Source organism: Trachemys scripta, chromosome 2 (genome assembly GCF_013100865.1).
Source record: "Trachemys scripta elegans isolate TJP31775 chromosome 2, CAS_Tse_1.0, whole genome shotgun sequence".
In the NCBI taxonomy this organism is placed as follows: Eukaryota; Metazoa; Chordata; order Testudines; family Emydidae; genus Trachemys; species Trachemys scripta.
This window is the reverse complement of record NC_048299.1, coordinates 11523127-11542690: the sequence shown is the minus strand read 5'-3', so window position 1 is coordinate 11542690 and position 19564 is coordinate 11523127. Positions and strand designations below refer to the sequence as shown.

The window sequence follows — 19564 nt, the reverse complement described above, 5'->3', positions numbered from 1 at the left end:
TCTTTTTAAACTCCGGTGGTTTCTTTTCTCTAACCACCCTCCAGATGTGCTGTGCAAACTGTTTGGTTTCAGGCATGGAAGAAGATTGGATCTTTCGGGCTAAGAGTCCATTTCTAAACCTCTTGTTGCCTTTATGTTGAAATATTACTGAGCTGTTGATGGCTGTACGGTGGATGTATAGGGCACAATGATTTTCCAGTCTGGTTTTAGTACTTATCAATGCGACATTATTATTATTTATTATTATTATGGAGCCTAAAGTTACATTAAAGGGTCTGAATTAGATTGATTAAAAAAACCCAGGAAATTCAGAGCAAGTTTCCTAATCTCTGCGTTATTCACCGATCACTGGTTACTGTTGTGTGGATTTACACAAGGGATGATTTTGGTCTCAGCGTCTTTCCTCTCAGCAGATCTGCCCTGGGTACAAGGGTGCAGCTGGAAGTTGCAGGAGTTTCAGACTTTACCGCAGCATTGCACTGGCTTTGATCCAAAAGACCTGTTTGCTTTTGAAACTAACACCATTAGATCTGAGCTACAGCAAATAGTAAACACAGGGTGTGTGTGTGTGTGGTACGGTAGTTGAAATTTAAAATATTGTCAAAGCAGGTAAATCCTGCTTGTCTGTAGACAATATGGAAATGCCTATTGTTACAGTCTCATGTACACATCTCATGAGTGCATCTGTCTTCTGGGTCTCTATTTCAGCGCCATCACTGACATTTTCACTGTAAGGTTGGGACAGATCATGTATTGGGGTTATAAGGGATGTCATTTTTAGGGTCTTTAAATTGTAATCCTTCCCGGTCAGGGACTTTGTTTGTGAAGTCTCATCTACTCTGTAGTATTGTGTGTTCTCAGCGCATTATTTTACTATTATTAAATATGACACATTTTACTCTAACCACTGTACATTAAATAGCCCAGGATTATTATATTTTAAAGTATGTGATTGGTATTTATTGGGGAGAGGGGAAGGTGGCTACCTTTTGAAACCGTATTTTTGGAGATTAAATTTTTTTTTTTGACCCATACAAAGACACGTCGATAATTTTAGGGTCAGAATATCTTTTGTATAATGCAGAGGCTGCTAACTAAGTGAGGCCTCAGTCCTGCAGCCTAATCTGCGCAGGTTTAGGACCTAAGGTGGAAATGGACCCCAGCGTGGAGGGCTTGGTAAAGGCCCTCAATGCAAGGTATGTCTACTATTTGCCCAATGTAAGTTCTGTTATCATCATATAACCGGAAAGAAATATCCTTAGCCTACTCTGTAATATTCTCAAGATCTTTAAATAATGTGGTAATAAAACTGGTGTGTATTGTGACTGTGGTTTCTTTCATGCAAAATCTTCTGAAGCCACAGTGGATGGATCTCCCATTGATGCAGAAAGCAGATATTCAAAGCAAATCCCATTAGCTCCAAACAGGATGTTAGACAAGAAAATCTTGTCAATGGGAAAATCAAGTCTGAGATTAGGAGCCTGCTAAGAAAAGATTTGTTTATAGAAAGTAGTTCAAATAAACACCTAGGAGTGTTGTCCCATCGACATTGCTGTCTATCTCTGGTATTTATCTGGGATCTTATTACTATAGTATCTGAGCACCTCACAGTCTCTGATGAATTTATCTTCACAGCATCCCTGTGGGGTAGGGAGGTACTGTTATCCCCATTTTACAGAGTGGGAACTGAGGCACAGAAGAGTGAGGTGACTTGCCTAAGCAGGGGCGCTAGAACAGTTTGTATAGTGGGGGTGTTGAGAGCTATTGAACCAAACTGTAAACCCTGTATATGATGGAAATCACTTCAAGCCCAGGGGTGCCACAGCACCCCCAGCTCTAGCACCTATGTACCTAAGGTTACATAGGAAGTCTGTGGTGGAACAGGGACTCAAACATGGGTCTCCTAACGCCTAGGCTAGGGCCCTAACCACTGGACCATCCTTCCTCTGGAGAGCAAAACCCACAGTTATTCCTAGAGCAGGTATACCACAGACAGTGCCCACTCATCTATACCAGTGTGCTTCCACACTTTGGAAAGAGGGTAGTTCACTCTGGACTTTGTGTCACTATTGATATGGCCGTGATTTGAACTGTTCTTTAGCCAAAAGGGCCTGTGTCATTATAGGATCATAAACACAAAAACAACAAGGAGTCCGATGGCACCTTAAAGACTAACACATTTATTTGGGCATAAGCTTTTGTTATGCACGAAAGCTTATGCCCAAATAAATCTGTTAGAATCATAAAAGCGTAGGACTGGAAGGGACCTTGGGAAGTCTTCTAGCCAGTCCCCTGGACTCAAGACCAAACTAAGCATTATCAATCATTCTAGACCATCCCTGACAGGTGTTTGTCTAACCTGCTCTTAAAAACCTCCAGGGATGGAGATTCCAGAATCTCACTAGGCAATTTATTCCAGGGCTTAACCACCCTGACAGTTAGGAAGTTTTTCGTAATGTCCAACCTCTAAGCCTCCCTTGCTGCAATTTAAGCCCATTACTTCTGGTTCTATTCTCCGAGATTAATGAGAACAAATTTTGTCCCTCCTCCTTGTAACAACTTTTTATGTACTTGAAAACTGTTATCATGTCCCCTCTCAGTCTTCTCTTCTCCAGACTAAACAAACCCAATTTTTCCAATCTTTCCTCATCGGTCATGTTTTCTAAACCTGTAATCATTTTTGTTGCTCTTCTCTGGACTTCTCCAATTTGCCTAATCTTTCCTGAAAGGTGGCTCCCAGAACTGGATGCAATATTCTAGTTGAGACCTAATCAGCCCGGAGTAGACCAGAAGAATTACTTCTTGTGTCTTGCTTACAACACTCCAGCTAATACATCCCAAAATGATGTTTGCTTTTTTTTTTTTTCTTTTTTGCAAGTGTTACGCTGTTGACTCATATTTACCTTTTGATACACTATGACCCGCAGATCCCTTTCTGCAGTACTCCTTCCTATACCAGCCTCCTGAGCCATCCAGTGCCCATCGGGGGTGGGAGAAGGGAGCTAGTCACATCCCTCCATCAGCCTCCTCTTTCTTTCCCCAAGTTCTCAGCTTTGGCTTTTCCACTGGCCCTGCCCTCTCTGCTCTCATTTCCTCCTAGCTTCCCTGCCTCTTTGTTCTCTCCCATCCTCTTCCATGCAGCCTCTTTTCCTGGAACCTCCCTCTGCCCAGGGCATCCAAGGTGACTGCTTTCTTGGTTCAAATTCCTCCTAAAGTCCATACGTCTTCTGCCCAGCCTCTCAGTGTTAGTTGGAAGAGCTGTGATGCACCTACTAGCAAACCATGCAGGGCTCTGTAGCCTCCCTCTGGCCACACAGGTCATGTGTGTCTGTAGTGACTTGCGTTCCTTCCATGCCCAGATCTCACCCTGGGTGAGGGGCACAGCTACCTCTGCAGGACTGATCACCCTACTGCCCGCTCCCAGGACTCCTCCATGGATTCAGGACCTGAGCCTGGGGAGGGGGAAAGCCTGGAGCAGGAATGGGAGTTTGGTGAGTGGGGTTAGGAAGAACGAAGCTCAGTCTCTGCCCACAAACCCTGAGGGAAATCCACAGCACAGCTACGGAAGCTTGAATCTGCATTATCTTCTCCACTGTGTGAAATCTCCTCCCACCCATTTCATACTGGCAGAGGCAGCAGTGGAACTGGAAGTACAGCTTAGAGCGAGGATGGAATCCCCGTGCTGGGGTGGAAGGTACAAAACGTCCACATGGCTGATGCTGGGCTTCCGTAGATTCTTCCCAGAGCTGCATGAATCTCATCAATCCGTGAGCCTGGGGGATCCAGGCAGTTGCTGATTCCATGAGTAGGGTGAACCCTACCCAGGAATGATTTGAAGGGAAAGGTTCATGTTCTCCCCCCCACCTAGAACTTTTCTGTGGGAGTTTCCTAGAAGGAGAACAGATCAGCAGGGATCCTAGAAATTTGTTTCCCATGGAAAGATGCAGAAGTTGCATTTTTACAGAGAATCTTAAGTTTTTACATTTTGTGAAAAAAATAAAAACATATTAACTATGAACTAAATTTTACTGAAAGTACCAGTGACACTTATTCAGTGCACGCAACCTCCTCCACTTGTGGTTGATTGTTGAATAGCTTTAAATGTACAGTGGATCCCGTTTATCTGATTTAATTGGGACCGGAGCCAGATCGGATAATCAAAAATTGGGATGATCAGGAGAACTGGCAAAGAGCTTTCTATCCCTTATTTTAAGATGGGAGGGGGACTTGGGTGGTCATTCCCTTGCAGTGCTGACAGCTGGAGCCCACTCACCTGGGGCTGACCACCCGAGTCCTGCCACTGTCATCCCCAGGCGGCTGGTGGTTCGGTTAATATGGAGAGCTTGATAAATGAGGTTCAACTGTATATCAGTAAAACATTGGGTTCAATTGATACCTATATATATTGTGGCCTGGGAAACTAAAGTTCAGCGTTCCTTTTAATCACAGAAAAATGCTGATTTTTATGGGTTTTTTTAAATCAGCGAATTTTGGTGTGTTTTTTTTATCACGGTGATACCGGGTGATCAGGCCCGAGTTTAATTAACTTCAATCACCACCAAATCAGAGAACAAAGCTCAGAGGCCCAGGGGTGCTCTCAGACAGAGAGGTGTGTAACAAATGTAATCGGGATCGGTCGACGCTACGCACGGCTCATGCGGCGCCTCATGGTCTCAGACACCATCCGATGGTCCAGGGACATCTACATCGAGCACATCACCGGCCACCGACAGTGCCAGGAGGCATGAGCCAGAGTGACATCGATCTCCCACTACGAGAAAGGGACCAAGTGACCTTCTCCGTTGGATCATATGAACTGGAACCATAAACTCCCTGAACATTAAATCTCACCAAATGAGGGTCAATCCATCCTCATCATCATATCCACTCATTATACTCCACACCCGAACATAGCCACTCTATGTACTTCATACCCTCACATCCCAATGCCTGTACCTTGACCCATCAACTTTTTATCCTCAATTGGGGATATTTAGATTATGTATTCCTTATGCCCCCCGATCTTAAACCAAACTTTGCACCCTCGATAATCTGTACATTATTCCCTGATAACCAGAAACTTCTATGCTCAAACTCTGTTCACTTTTTTTTTTTTTAACATCATCTTAATAAAATTTTTAAATCCAAGGCAATGCTGGGGAAAAAGAGACCTCGATAATCTTTCCAGGATCTCCATCTCGTTTCTACATCTCCTGTAATACTCCTTGCCTCTGACTCCTGAGCCAGCCTCAGGATCTAGGCCTTCTTCTCGGCCTCTTTAAAATGAGTCTAGTGCTGGTGAAATGTATTACAAGGAAAACCCTGGAGAGGGAAGTCTGCCATCTTTCCACAAGACATGTATGGCACAGGCAACACGGCAGAGGTAGATCGAGGGAGTGTCCAGGTGCTGTGCCATAGAGGAGACCCCAGAGCAATGACTTGGTGGGATCAAGGAGAGGTTAAGACCCAGGGCTCCTGGATTGTATTCCCACTTTGCTATAAACTCCCTGAGTGACACTGGACAAGTTGCACGTTAATGTCTCAAGGCCTGAGTTTCTGTGTAAAGTGGCTATGAGAATACTCACTCCTTTCACAGAGTGCTGTGAGGTTAGTTACTTAATGTTTGTATGGTGCTGCGAGATCCTTGCTAGGAAGGTGCTTGAAATCCCCAAATCCAAAGTTATTTTTACCGAGACTCGGGCTGTGCTTGGCAACCTAAAATGTTACCTTCAGTCTGATCCATTACAGCACAGTCTTTCTGCCTCTTCTCTAGCCTACAAGCACACGCCGGTGCAGTTGTCTGCATGCTCCTGGCCCTGCTCTTATTATTATTATTTTATATTATTTGTATTACCATGACACCTACGAGTCCCAGTCACGGATCAGGGCCCCACTTTGCCATGTGCTCTACAAACACAGAACAAAAGACAGCTATCTCAAACTGGCCACACCAGTTTTGGGGGCTGGCTCATAAATTCTGAATATTTGGGGATGGCACCACTGACTCAGGTGATCAGCTGCTCCTCCTCCCATCCCCAGCTCAGCCTGTAGCTTAAAGACACATTTCAGTTCTAAGTATGATGCTGTTATACCTCCTTTAGTGGTAGCTAAGCCTAGTTAGGTTTCCTGTCTGACCTGTCAGGCGTTTGCTGTTGATGTGTCACAGAAGGTTCTTAGCTGCAGACAAACAGTGTACTAATCAGCTGTGGATTTTCATGCCTGAAATGGTGCCTAGGTAACCTGTTACCAGCTGGGTGGATTTGATTGAAATCAAATTGATTGAAATCACCAGTCAGGAAGACTCAATTTAATCACGGATTTCTACATAAAAGTGCATTCTTGTTGGTTGTTATAACCTTAATACATATTCTTCACAACCCAGAGATAGATGTAGGTTTCATTTTTAGAAGGTACACACTATCCATTTTTAAAGTGATTTATTTTGAAAACTTTTCAGATTAGTTTTACAGCTATATCAGAAAATGAACGATTGTTTGGTTACTAATTTACCAAAGGTAATTGAAGCAGATAGTTATGAAGTCATTGGGAGGTGAATTATCTCCAATTCAACAGTTTAATCATTAATATTTGGAGGATTTTCTTGCCATGCTATATTAGGAGGAGAACATCATCAGACAGACATTTAAATTGTTTAATTTAACTAAAACAACATTATGTATTCTGCATTTTTTTCTTCAACAGCAAACATAATATTTTAACAAAACAAGCATATGCTTTTTTGAATTTAGTTAAACATTCATGTTTTTTAAAATCAGGTTTATTTTTGCTAATTTTTTTTTAACTAAAATAGTTCAATATTAAAAAAAAAATTAAATAGACTATGTCAGCCAGGTCAACATGAGAAACTTAAAATATTGGCTTCTGCAGCTAACTCAGTCGTCTTTACCTTCATTTTCCTGTTTGTTCATAATCTGGAAAAGAAAAACAAGCTTTCCTGCTTTTTCAGGTCCCAAACGATTTCTTAATTTGGAATGAATTAGTCCAAAGGAAGAAAATATTCTTTCTACACCTGCAGAAGAAGCTACTGCTGTTAAAAGTGAGATTATCACTTCAGCAGTCTCTGAATCCAAGTGCTTAAGTGACTTCCACCAGTTCACTGGTGTGACTTACTTTAAAACATCATCAGCAAACATATATTTCTTGAATGGTTCTTATTCCCAAACTGGGTCTGTTTTACAGCCTGCTGCCATTATAGGTTTTCCCTTCCCTCTGAGAGAATGGCATGGTAGATCCCCCCCCGCCCTAGCTTACCTGCTGCTGCCCGCCTGCCCCTGCTTCTTTTCAGGCTTCCCGCGAACATCTGATTCGCGGGAAGCAGGGGACGGGGAGGAGCTAGGGGCGGAGCGTTCAGGGGAGGGGAGGAGAGGAGAGGAGGGGGAAGACAGCTGCCGGGCAGGACGGCGTGCTAAGGCTGCAGGGGATGGGGGGAGCCGGGAAGGGGCTTTGGCTGCCAAGTGGTGCTTGGCTGCCGCTTTTCGATCTATAAATAGCCGACCGGGGGAAATCCCGGACATTTTTAGAAATCCCCCCCCGGACGGCTATTTATAGATCGAAAAGCCAGACATGTCCGGGGAAATCCGGACGTATGGTAGTCCTACCTAAATAATCTATACAGAAGCCCCTGGAACCCCATAATATTGGGTCCCTAATCCATGAACTATTGGAACTCATTTACAAAACTTTTCTTACACATGACATGAATATGTTGTCTCAGGCCTTGGCTACACTCGCGGATTCACAGTGCTACTGCGGCAGCGCTGTGAAGCGCGAGTGTAGTCGCGCCGCCAGCGCTGCGAGAGCTGTCTCGCAGCGCTGCAAGTACTCCACCTCTCTGAGGGGAATAGCGTGCAGCGCTGCAGGCGCTGATTACACTGGTGCTTTACAGCGCTGCACTCGCTGCGCTCGGGGGGGTGTGTGTTTTTTCACACCCCTGAGCGCAGCAAGTGCAGCGCTATGAATTGCCAGTGTAGCCAAGGCCTCAGACTATAGAATTAGAATTTATAATCCCTATTCCACGATGCAAGATCTTTGAGCTATAATGTATCTTAATTAAAACGATCAGATTTAAATGATTTTTTTTTTAAATCATTGATTTTTATCCACCCTGGTTACCAGCCCCTTCCAGAGGGCAACGGCTCACATCAGCTGTATGTTTAAAGCAGGAACTAAATTAATGACACAATGGAAATCTGCGCGACAATCACATTACTATCCCATAGCCTAGCTCAAATTCCTTTTTATCTGTTATGAATCACACTGCTGGAATGACCATTATGCTGCATTAAGTAGCACGGGGAAGTGTCTTAGGGAACTGAATTATTCTGATGACTGTGAATACTAGTGAGTGCTGCTTAATCAGGAAGATGTTGGCAAAAATTCGACTTAATGGGGGTGCATTTGACTCGTGCCAAGGAGTTAAGTGGTGTTTAACCAGCTCTGGATTGTGGCTTTTTATATTGTGCCAGAGGTGTGCATGATGCCTCAAAACTGACACATACTGTGTCTGGAGAACTAAGACGTTGTTGTCATCATCTCCCATTCCTATGTTCTGCCCAACACACACTCCATATTGTTCAGTATAATGTTCTGCCATCTGGTTTCCCCCAAAGGAAATAGCTTAGTGGTCTAAGCATTAGGTTGAGAATTTCTATTGTCTCTGGAATCCCAGGTTCAGATTATTTTGATTTTCATTTACAATGGTGTCTAGGTGTCCCAACCAAGATCAGGGCTCCATTGTGCTAGGTGCTGTACAAAGAATGAGCGGGAAACACTCTCTGTCTATCTTCATATGTATGTGGCTGTCCATTACTATAATATCTTGATATGTCATAGTCTTCATTGTACAGTAGAAGTAGGGCTGTCAAGCGATTAAAAAAGTTAATCGCGATTAATCGCACTGTTAAACAATAATAGAATACTATTAATATAAATATTTATGGATGTTTTCCACATTTTTAAATATATTGATTTCAATTACAACACAGAATACAAAGTGTACAGTGCTCACTTTATATTTATTTTTATTATAAATACTTGCGCTGTAAAAATAAAAAATAGTATTTTTCAATTCACTTGACTGTAGTGCAATCTCTTTATCATGAAAGTTGAACTTACAAATGTAGAATTATGAATGTTTTATTTTTGTACAAAAAATAACTGCAATGTAAAACTTTAGAGCCTATAAGTCCACTCAGTCCTACTTCTTGTTCAGCCAATTGCTCAGACAAACAAGTTTGTTTACATTTACGGGACATAATGCTGCCCACTTCTTATTTATGACACCTGAAAGTGAGAACAGATGTTTGCATGGCAATTTTGTAGCCAGGATTACAAGGTATTTACGGGCCAGATGTGCTAAACATTCGTTTTGTTTTTTTTTCTGGGCTGGGGGTGCAGGCTCTGGGATGGAGCCAGGGATGAGGGGTTTGGGGTGCAGGAGGGGGCTCTGGGTTTGGGGGGCTCAGGGCTGGGGCAGCAGGTTGGGGTGTGGGGGGGTCAGGGCTCTGGGCTGGGGCGGGGATGGGGGGTTTGGGGTGCAGGAGGGGGCTCTGGGTTTGGGGGGGCTCAGGGCTGGGGATTGGGGTGCAGGGTTGGCGCATGGACTCAGCTCTGGCGGCTCCTGGTCAGCGGCACAGCCGGGGTGCAGAGGCAGGCTTCCCACCTGTCCTGGCACCGTGGACCGCGCTGCGCCCCAGAAGCAGCCAGCAACAGGTCTGACTCCTAGGTGCAGGCTCACAAGTGGCTTTGCATGACTCTCGCCCACAGGCACCGCCCCCCCGGCCAATGGGAGTGCAGAGCCGGTTCTTGGGGTGGGGGCAGCGCATGGAGTCCCATGGCCTAGAAGCGGGACCTCCTGCTGGCCGCTTCCAGGGCAAAGTGCGGTGTCGGAAAAGGTAGGCACTAGCCTGCCTTAGATGAGTAGCACCGCTGACAGGACTTTTAACATCCCAGTAGGCAGTGCTGACCAGTGCAAGGTGACCCAGTGCCTCACATGCCGTGACCCAGTACTGGGTCGCGACCCATGGTTTGAAAAACACTGCACTATGGTACTTGTATGAGGTGAATTGAAAAATACTATTCAATTTGTTTATCATTTTTACAGTGCAAATAACTGTAATAAAAATAATATAAGGTGAGCACTGTACACTTTGTATTCTGTGTTGTAATTGAAATCAATACCCTTGAAAATGTAGAAAAACATCCAAAATATTTAATACATTTCAATCAGTATTCTATTGTTTAACAGGGCGATTAAAACTGCGATTAATCGCGATTTATTTTTTTGAGTTAATTTCGTGAATTAACTGCGATTAATCGACAGCCCTAAGTAGAACCTCAGAGTTACAAACACCTCGGGAATGGAGGTTGTTCAGAACTCTGAAATGTTCATAACGCTGAACAAAACGTTATGGTTGTTCTTTCAAAAGTTTACAACTGAACATTGACTTAATACAGCTTCGAAACTTTACTATGCAGAAGAAAAATGCTGCTTTTAACCATCTTAATGTAAATGAAACAAGCACAGAAACAGTTTCCTTACCTTGTCAAATCTTTCTGTAAAACTTTCCATTTATTTTTTTAGTAGTTTACATTTAACACAGTACTGCACTGTTTTTTGTTTTTTTGGGTCTCTGCTGCTGCCTGATTGAGTACTTGTGGTTCGAAATGAGGTGTGTGGTTGACTGGTTGGTTTGTAAATCTGAGGTTCTACCATATTGATTCTCACAACACCACATGAGGGACAACAATGCTATCATCCCCATTGCATAACAGGGGAGTTGAGGCACAGAGAGATTAAGTGAGTTGCCCAATCTCACACAGGAAGTCTGTGGCAGAGCGGGGTTTTGAACTTAAATCTCCAGTCTCAGAGCTATGCCTGAACCACAAGACCCTATTTCCTCTTCTCTACTAGTAGAGCACAATACCTCCCCTGTTTGGATCCTAGTCACTGGCTTTTTAAAATCTAAACTGCATTAACACAACCTTTATGAAGAAGATAATTTGAGTATCACGGGGTTTACTATATGGTGATCTTTTGGACAAGACCATAAAAACAAGGGTCCAGTCTCTGTGTGGGAAAGAAAAAAAGATCCTGGAGATTTATGTTTTGCAAGGGAGGAGTTTGCCCCAGTGTTTTCCAAAATTCTCTCTCCCTCCACATTGTGTTAATTATTCTCTGGTGTCCAGCCCAGAGCTGGTTGCATTTCATTGGTGTATGTATATGACTTGGGGATTCTGCTGGATGGAAAGCTCTGTATACATAGACATTAATTATTATACTAATGCTAATGCTCTTCTGTGCAGGCCTGCAAGATGACAGGGATCTGATATTCCTCCTGAAGGGCAGCCAGCTGCTGAAAGTGAAGTCCAGCTCTTGGAGAAAGGAGAGGTTTTACAAGCTTCAGGAAGACTGCAAAACTATATGGCAGGAATCCAAGAAGATGCTGAGGTCTCCAGAATCACAGCTCTGTAAGTGACTGTCCCCTTATCCTAGGGACAGTGTAATGTCCAGCAGTATGGTGTCAGGAGAGGTAATTGGTTGGGAGGGTAGGCCTAGGAGACAGAAAAGAGGCATTCCATGTACAGTCAGTGAGTCTGAGCCAGTGCTCAGTCTCCTGGTGTCATAGAACATCAAGATGGGAAGAAACCTCTGGAGGTCATCTAATCCAATCACCTGCTCAAAGCAGGACTAATCCCCAGGCAGATTTTTGCCCTATATCCCCCTCAAGGATTGAGCTCACAACCCTGGGTTTAGGAAGGCCAATGCTCAACCCACTAAGCTATCTCTCCCCTTAGCAAACTTTGTGCCTTCTGGATTCAAGGCTGCTCTAGGGCTTGAAATGGCTCCTGGCAAAACCTAGGCAGCTCTGAGGGCTGCCTATGTCCCCCAGTACCACCCTGCACTTGTGGGGCAGGGCCAGTGTAGGAATTCTCCCCATTTGTGGGCTGCTGACGGTTGCTGTATGCTCCTAGAGTGGTGTAAAACAGCTGTTTCAGAATGAGACCGGGGTACAGACCCTCCACCTACACCAAGCCCACCTAAGCAAGCAAAGGCTGCACCCAGTGAGGACAGGCAGAGCTACGTCTGGGTGTGGACTGGGTCACACACACAGACAAGGGAAAACCCAGCACAAAACCGTAGGGGCTCCCATTTACTGCAGCTGTGGAGAATTGCAGTGTCTCCATGGGAAAGCAGAACGAGGGGCAGAGGAGATAGTGGGAGCCTGCTGGCTCAGAGTCAGGCCTCAGAACTGAAGGGAGAGTTGCAGGGATCAAAGGGAAAGGGCAGACGGCAGGTGTGCATGGTTGTTCCTCTGGCTTTGCGAGGGTGAGGTTGTTCTCATAATTGATTTAGAAACATGAATCCTGCCCATCATTGTCAGTAATAAACCATCCCAGCAACACAATTGGTATTGAATGAGTGCAGGGAAAACCCAGTTGTGTCACAATCACCCCCTGCCGATATCGTTATTTATTATTTGTATTACTGTAGCACCTATGAGGCCCAGTCCTCGACCAGGGCCCCATTGTGCTAGGAGCTATACGAACACAGAACAAAAGCCCGCAAAAGCTTACAATCCAAGTACTCCCCTACCCACAGATAATAAATGCGCTCCTAGACTTTGACCTTATAGGGAAGAGGCTCAGTCAAACAGTTGCCCTCTGCCTCCACCCTGGCATCTGCCAAGTGCCCAGGGGTCTGAATTGCAAAGGTGAGTGCTCCACTGCCGACCTCCAGAAGTTCAGTCCTGGGGACAAATGTGGCTAGAAAGGCCATAGTGAAGAGAGAAAGAGAATCTCTGCGTTTGTCGGGTCATAGGCCATTCTGGGCTTCACCACTCAGAACGCACACCTGAGAGTGAACAGTGATCCTGAACTACTACTACAGGCTGTAAGGAGAGAGGGTGACAAGCCCTGGCAGATGCTAGGGGAAAAGGTGGCTGGTTGTTAACAACTGTAAGCTCACATGCCTGTTCTTGGGGGAGTGCATCAGGCATGTGATCTTACTGGCTCACACGGCAATTTGTGTTTCTTTTTGCTCTCCTTCTCAGCTGGCCATGGGTTTGTCTGATATAAAACAAAGATCAGTGCAGGAGAATTGTAAGCTGCTAAGTGAATAATACCAAATATATTTTTATGGTGTGCTGCAGTGCAAGGTCACATTGCCCAGGTTGTTTGTACAACGTTTGCCTGTTACAACTGAAACTAACTAAGCTAAGGGCCCAGACCTTCAATCTCAGGTGATTAGTTCTTACTCCTCTGAGTTGTATCTGGGATTACACCCAGGGGTAAAGGCTACACACCTGAGTGAGGGTTCAGATAGGACTGGGGCCTGGAGAGGAAAGGTGGTCTTGTTACAGAACTGGATTAGGATTCAAGCAATCTGGCTTCAATTCCTAGCTGTGCCATAGACTCCTTGTGAGCATCTCTTAAGCTCTTTGTGCTTCCATTCGCATCTGTAGTGGGGAAATTATAATATTTCCTTTCTCCTACCCTGTTTATGCTGTAAATTCTTCAGAATAGGGACCGTCTCATTGGGTATTTGCACAGTGTCTAGCATAACTGGGCCCCAAACTCAGTGGAAACTTCCAGTCACCACTCTAATAGACAATAATAATAATAATAATAAATAATAATTAATAAAGGCCCTAGCTAACTCTCTCTCTCTCTGCACTTAAGTCCCATTCTATATAGGTTATAGGTGTGAATGAAAGTAACTATCATAATGTCCTTGCCCAGATAACATTTAGTTACAAAACAAACAAGGGTGTGAATTAAAATAGCATACAGTTCACACAGGAAAAAGGAAATGGCAAACGTAATGCATGAGAGTATTCTCCAGGCTTGCTGAGGCCTGAATGCACTGGGTTTTTAAGGGTTTTAGGGAACTGTATTAGAATTTGATCTATTCAGTTACTTGTATTTAGTTTCTTTAATGCTGTAAGTCACCACCATAATATCTGGACACATGACATAGATTAACCAAACTATCCACAATATTATATGATATGATATATTCAGGTAACATCAAGAGAGCCCCACTGAGATCAGGTCCCCATATACTAGGTGCTGTACACACATTTAGTAAGAGATGTCCTTGCCCCAAGGAGCTTAAATAGACAAGACAAGGGAGAGCTCAGGCACAGACAGATTCAGTGACTTGCCCAGAGTCATACTGGAAGTCCGCAGCAGAGCTGGGAACTGGACTGAGATCACTTGAATTCCAGTCTGGAGCCATAACCAGAAGCCCAGCCTGCTTTGCTGTTCGGTCTTTGTGTTCGGCATTTGCATTCCATCCTAGTGGGTTGCCTCGTGGTGCTAGCTGGGTTATAGCTGGTAATGGTTTGAGTCGGAGTCATCATCTGTGTGCATCTGGGCTTGCACAAGCCTATCAATGTATATTTTCCTGATCACAGCATAAACTGACTTTAGTTTTAAGGCCCTGGGTGTATAGTGGATTACACTTAGTGGTGTACTTTCCCTCTACCAGGCACTGTGCTACAGCTGCCTTCTTTTGCTGGTCTTGTATTGGTAAGCATTAACCAGAAAGGAAATGCATAGTAGGATCATCATTTAAAATAAGATATCGTGGAACATAGAAAGCTAACAAGGAACACAAAGGCAAACCTGTTCTGTCAGGTGCTTGACATTTTGCTTTTAATTAACTTATTTTGGAACCTCTCTAAAATCCCAGGATTAGCATCCATACAGGCTGACTAGCATTTTCCAGAAGGAAAAAAGAATCAGTAATGTGAAAGCTGTGAGGTGTCAGAAGCTGGTCGAGTCTTATCTGCAGCACAGCTAAGAACAGTGAGATAGAGGAACCTGAGCATAATCACCTCTCAGCAGGGCACAGGTCATATTTCTGATTTGAGGGATTTCCTGCTATTGTGGCTACTGGATGCAAGGTCACACCGAAATAATGTTGTTTTAAGCCATTGTGTGATGGCCACCAGTGGGGTCCTCTAGGTGAAAAACTTGAGTCTCAACAGCTTGAACTGCAAAGCCAGGCTGTAGCGGAGGGGCTGTAACAGACCCACATCCTCTATGTGGGTCAGGCACAGCAGAGGATCTGTAACACACATCAGCGGGTTATAATTGCGCCTCCTGGTAATGAAGAATATATATTTTATATGTTCTGATTATACATTTAAAGTAGTTGTGAATTATGGGTACGTGAAAGATGCTGGCTTGACATCCTGGGAGACTGATGTCTCTGTTTACGGAACTCTGAGCTAATCTGCCCGCCCGGTGGAGCACAGGCGCCAACTCCGTGGAGCACCCACAGGGAAAAATTGGTGGGTGCTCTGCACCCACCGGCAGCTCCCCTCCTCACCCTGCCCCCCCATTCCAACTCACCTCCGCCTCCTCTCCTGAGTGCGCCCAGGCTGCACTTCTCCCCCTAGCTCACAGCACTTCCTGCCGTGAAACAGCTGTTTCATGGCGGCAAGCACTGGGAGGGAGGGGGAGGAGAGGGAACGCCATGTGCTTCGGGAAGAGGCGGGGATTTGGGGAAAGGGTCCAGTAGGGGCAGGGAGGGGGCGGAGTTGGGGCAGGGACTTTGGGGAACGGGTTGGAAGGGGGCGGGGCTGGGGGGGTTGAGCACCCACCAGCACCGCGAAAAGTTGGCGCCTGTGCTGTGGAGCCAGCTAGTACAAGAGCCCATTGATTTATGTGTTTCTGGCATGGTTCAGTGAGGCCTACAGGGCCAGATTTTCCAAGGAGCATAGTACATTGGGTGCACATTGGGTGCTTGGCTCTTTTGGAAATCTGGTCATGAGCGTCGCAACAGGAGCTGACTAGTGCCGAGCGCTTTTGGAAAACTGGCCCTAATTATGGGTGAAAATCTGGCCCGTAATGCCCAAGCCCTCTTGCACTGCCAGGCATTCTGGTTCACCTGTTTTTGCTTTTAAGCTGGAATGATTACATTGCAATTACCCTCTCATTCGTTTCTGGAACAGCAATCAAAAGTCAAAGCCACAGAGGCCTAGTAAATTCATATAGACACATGACCAGTGAGAGCTCTCATGGGAGAGAGATGGGAATGCAGGATGAGGAGCAGGAGAAAGAAGGAAGGGGGTGAAAATCCTGAATGTTAATAATCTTCTGTAGTCAGCTGCTACTCGGATATTTTGACACACAGTGCATGTTCCACAGTACATTGAAACACTGTATGCAGCCATCTAGGGTGGGAAGTGAAGGGTTATATCCTCTCCAGTCCAAAGTACAGCAGGAATTTAGAAAGTTGGGCCCAGATTTTCAAACATATTCAGGCACCTAACTCTCATTGATGTCAATGGGAGTTAGGCGCTGTCTGCTTCCACAGCGCCTAAGTCCCTGTGAGAATCTGGGCCCTGGACCCACATCAGGATTTGGGAAGATCTCTGGGGCTAGAGTCCTTATGCTTTTGTTAAAGTGTTCATAGGGTCTGACACTGCTCTCCCTGAATTTAATAGCACTTTTGCCTCTGACTTCAGCGGTAGCGGGATCAGGCCCTAAACAACCACAACCTCGGCTTTTGTGTCTCCCAATCCTCTGTCGATCCCAGGCCTAGCACCATAATGAGGCATGAGTTTAGTGCTGGCCCAGCCCAGCCCCACTTCCTGAAGCACAGTGGGTTTCCCTTGGCTTGTCTCGGCACTGCCCCAGCCTGGCGTTGCTAGGCCGACGAGAGCTAGCTCACAGCCTGATGGCGATGTGGCTCCAGGACTCATCCCCTGCTCGTTCACTACAAAATCTCACTGGAAAGCAGCTCCGGTGATTTCCTGTGTACTGCCCCGTACAAGGGCGAGAAGCCGAGCCGCAGCAGGCATCAGAAACATCTCCCCCCAATGCAGCAGGGAGAGGGAGTTGTGTTTTCTCCTCAGTATGACACACAGCTTTGAAAGCAAACAGATGTATGTGTTGGATGGCAGAAATGAGAGAGAGTTTAGAAAGCTCCCTGCAGCCTGTTCCTGGAATGGAGAGAAACACCCTTGACCCTATGGGACTGTATTTCTAGTTACCACCATCCCCCCTTCATATAATGAACTGGCAGAGACTCCTCTTGGTTAGTAGCTAGCATAATACATTCATAGATTTCAAGGCCTGAAGGAACCATTGTGATCATCTAGTCCAGGGGTTCTCAGACTTCATTGCACCACGACCCCCCCTTCTGACAATAAGATTACTACATGACCCCTGGGGGCGAGGGGGGGTCAGAGCCTGAGCTCTGCTACCCTGGGTGGGGGGAGAAGGGGCTGTAGCCCGAGCCCCAGTGCCCCAGGTGTAGGTGGAGCTCAACCCTGGGTCCCAGCAAGTCTAATGCTGGCCCTGGCGACCCCATTAAAATGGGGTTGTGACCCACTTTGGGGGTCCCAAACCACAGTTTGAGAACCCCAGATCTAGTCTGACCTCCTGTAGAGCGCAGGCCATAGAATCTTCCCAAAATAATTCCTAGACCATATCTTGTAGAAAAACATCCACTCTTGCTTTAAAAAAATTGTCTGTGGTGGGGACTCCACTTTGACCCTTGATAGGTTGTTCCAATGATCAGTTTCTCTACCGTTAAAAATGTGTGTTTTATGTCCAGTCTGAATTTGTCTCGCTTCAGCTTCCAGCCGGTGGATCATGTTATATCTTTCTCTGCTAGACTGAAGAGCCCATTTTTAAATATTTGTTCCCCAGATAAATTCTTATAGAATGTGTTTCAGTCACCCCTTAACCTTCTCTTTGATAAGCTAAATAGACTGAGCTCAGCGAGTCTGTCATTGTAAGACAGGTTTTCTAATCTGCTAGTCATTCTCGTGGCTCTTCTCTGAACTCGCTCTAATTTATCAACAGCCTTATGGAATGGTAAGCATCAGAACTGGACGCAGCATTCAAGCAGAGTGGATGGTAGTGAGTAGTTGTTTAGAATTAAAAGCAAACGCTGGGCTGGAGTGACAGAACTGAGTTCAGCTATTTGCCCAGAAAGGATGAGTTCACTCTACTCATATAAAGCCCAAGTTTTTGGGCCCTTCGAGTGTGGGAGATCCAGGAGCTGACCTCTGCCTTCCAAACCCAGGGCCAGCTGTGGGGCTGCAAAAAAAAAAAAAAAAAATTTAAATGTGAGTGACTTGGCCCAAGTGCCAGAGGAAGCCTGTGGCAGAAGCACAGGGACTGCCCTGGTGGTCAAACCCCCAGGTGTGAGCTTAGTCCCACAAGGCCGTCCTTCCCTTCAACCAGATTTGTTTCCTCAGGAATTAGTGTTTCAGGTTTAGGTACATGTAGCCAGGCGACAACTCACCGGCACAGCACCTCCTGCTGGTCATCCTGGGAATTAGCTCTCAGCTCCAGAGTGCCCTCTGTTGGCCAATGCCTTGCCTGCTGCTGGCCCCCCCCCATGTCCCTCCCAGATCCCAGTGCCCCTCTATGTCAGGGTTCTGACCCAGCAGTAATCCACATTCTGGGTCTCCCCACCCAGGGGAACCCCCAACTCCTTATTCCCACCTTGCCTCAGTGGCTACTGCCAGTCATCATCTAGCCCCTGCTCCCTGGGGCAGACTGCAGTCTATAAACCACTCATCATCAGCAAGGGGGGTTTGGACCTGCTGCCTTTGCCTGCCCTGGGCTGCACCTCTGCAACCCCAGTACCCTTCCCAGCCTTTAGCAAGGCCTGCAGCCTGCAGGTTTTCCAGGCTGGAGCTCCCCAGCTCCTCTGGCCTTCCCCCAGCCCTGCTCCACTCTAGGTACAGTTCTCAGACAGCCAGGCCCACCTCTCTCCACAGCTAGAGAGAGACTCTGTCAGTTCCTGGCTCACTGGCCTTTTATAGGGCCAGCTGTGGCCTGTTTGGAGAGTGGCCCCAGCTGTTGCTGCTTCCCCAATCAGCCTAACGTATTGGCTCTCAGGGGCAGCCCTTTCCCAGGGCTGTTTTAACCCCTCCCAGGCCGGAGCGGGGTAACCGCCCCGCTACAGTGCATTATAAGGTTTTACACCCTCCTCTGAATCATCGTCCCTATCTGAGACCGGTCTGTGCTACATTGATCTGTGGTGACCCCGATGAGCCCTGACACCAGGCACATCCTAGCCTCATCACAGCTTTTGCTGCGCTGTCTCAAGCCCCCTGCACTTAGGGCCAGATGGTCGCAGTGGTAAACTGCCCTGCAGTTGGGTTGGTCCGAAGCCATGTGATTCTGGCAGGAGTAGGGAACGGTTCAGTGCTTCAGGGCGTGCACAGATGGAACAGGCCTGCTGCATCATTTCTTAGGATAGTGCAGGGGTCGGCAACCTCTGGCACACGGCTCGCCAGGGTAAGCACCCTGGCAGGCCGGACCAGTTTGTTTACCTGCTGCGTCCGCAGGTTCGGCCGATCGCGGCTCCCACTGGCCGCGGTTCGCCGCTCCAGGCCAATGGGGGCTGCGGGAAGCGGTACAGGCTGAGGGATGTGCTGGCCGCGGCTTCCAGCTGCCCCCATTGGCCTGGAGCGGCAAACCACGGCCAGTGGGAGCCGCGATCGGCCGACCCTGCGGACGCGGTAAACAAACTGGCCCGGCCCGCCAGGGTATTTACCCTGGCGAGCCG

General features: G+C 46.4%; 1 protein-coding gene across 2 annotated transcripts in view; it reads left to right on the top strand.

The window, feature by feature from the left end:
- The window catches only part of PLCD1 (phospholipase C delta 1), a 93262-nt gene that overhangs the window by 10278 nt on the left and 63420 nt on the right, over window positions 1–19564 (top strand). For both annotated transcript variants that reach the window (XM_034759904.1, XM_034759903.1), the window contains exon 2: window positions 11326–11490. In XM_034759904.1, coding sequence (XP_034615795.1) covers window positions 11326–11490 — 165 coding nt within the window. The remainder of the gene's footprint in view (window positions 1–11325; window positions 11491–19564) is intronic.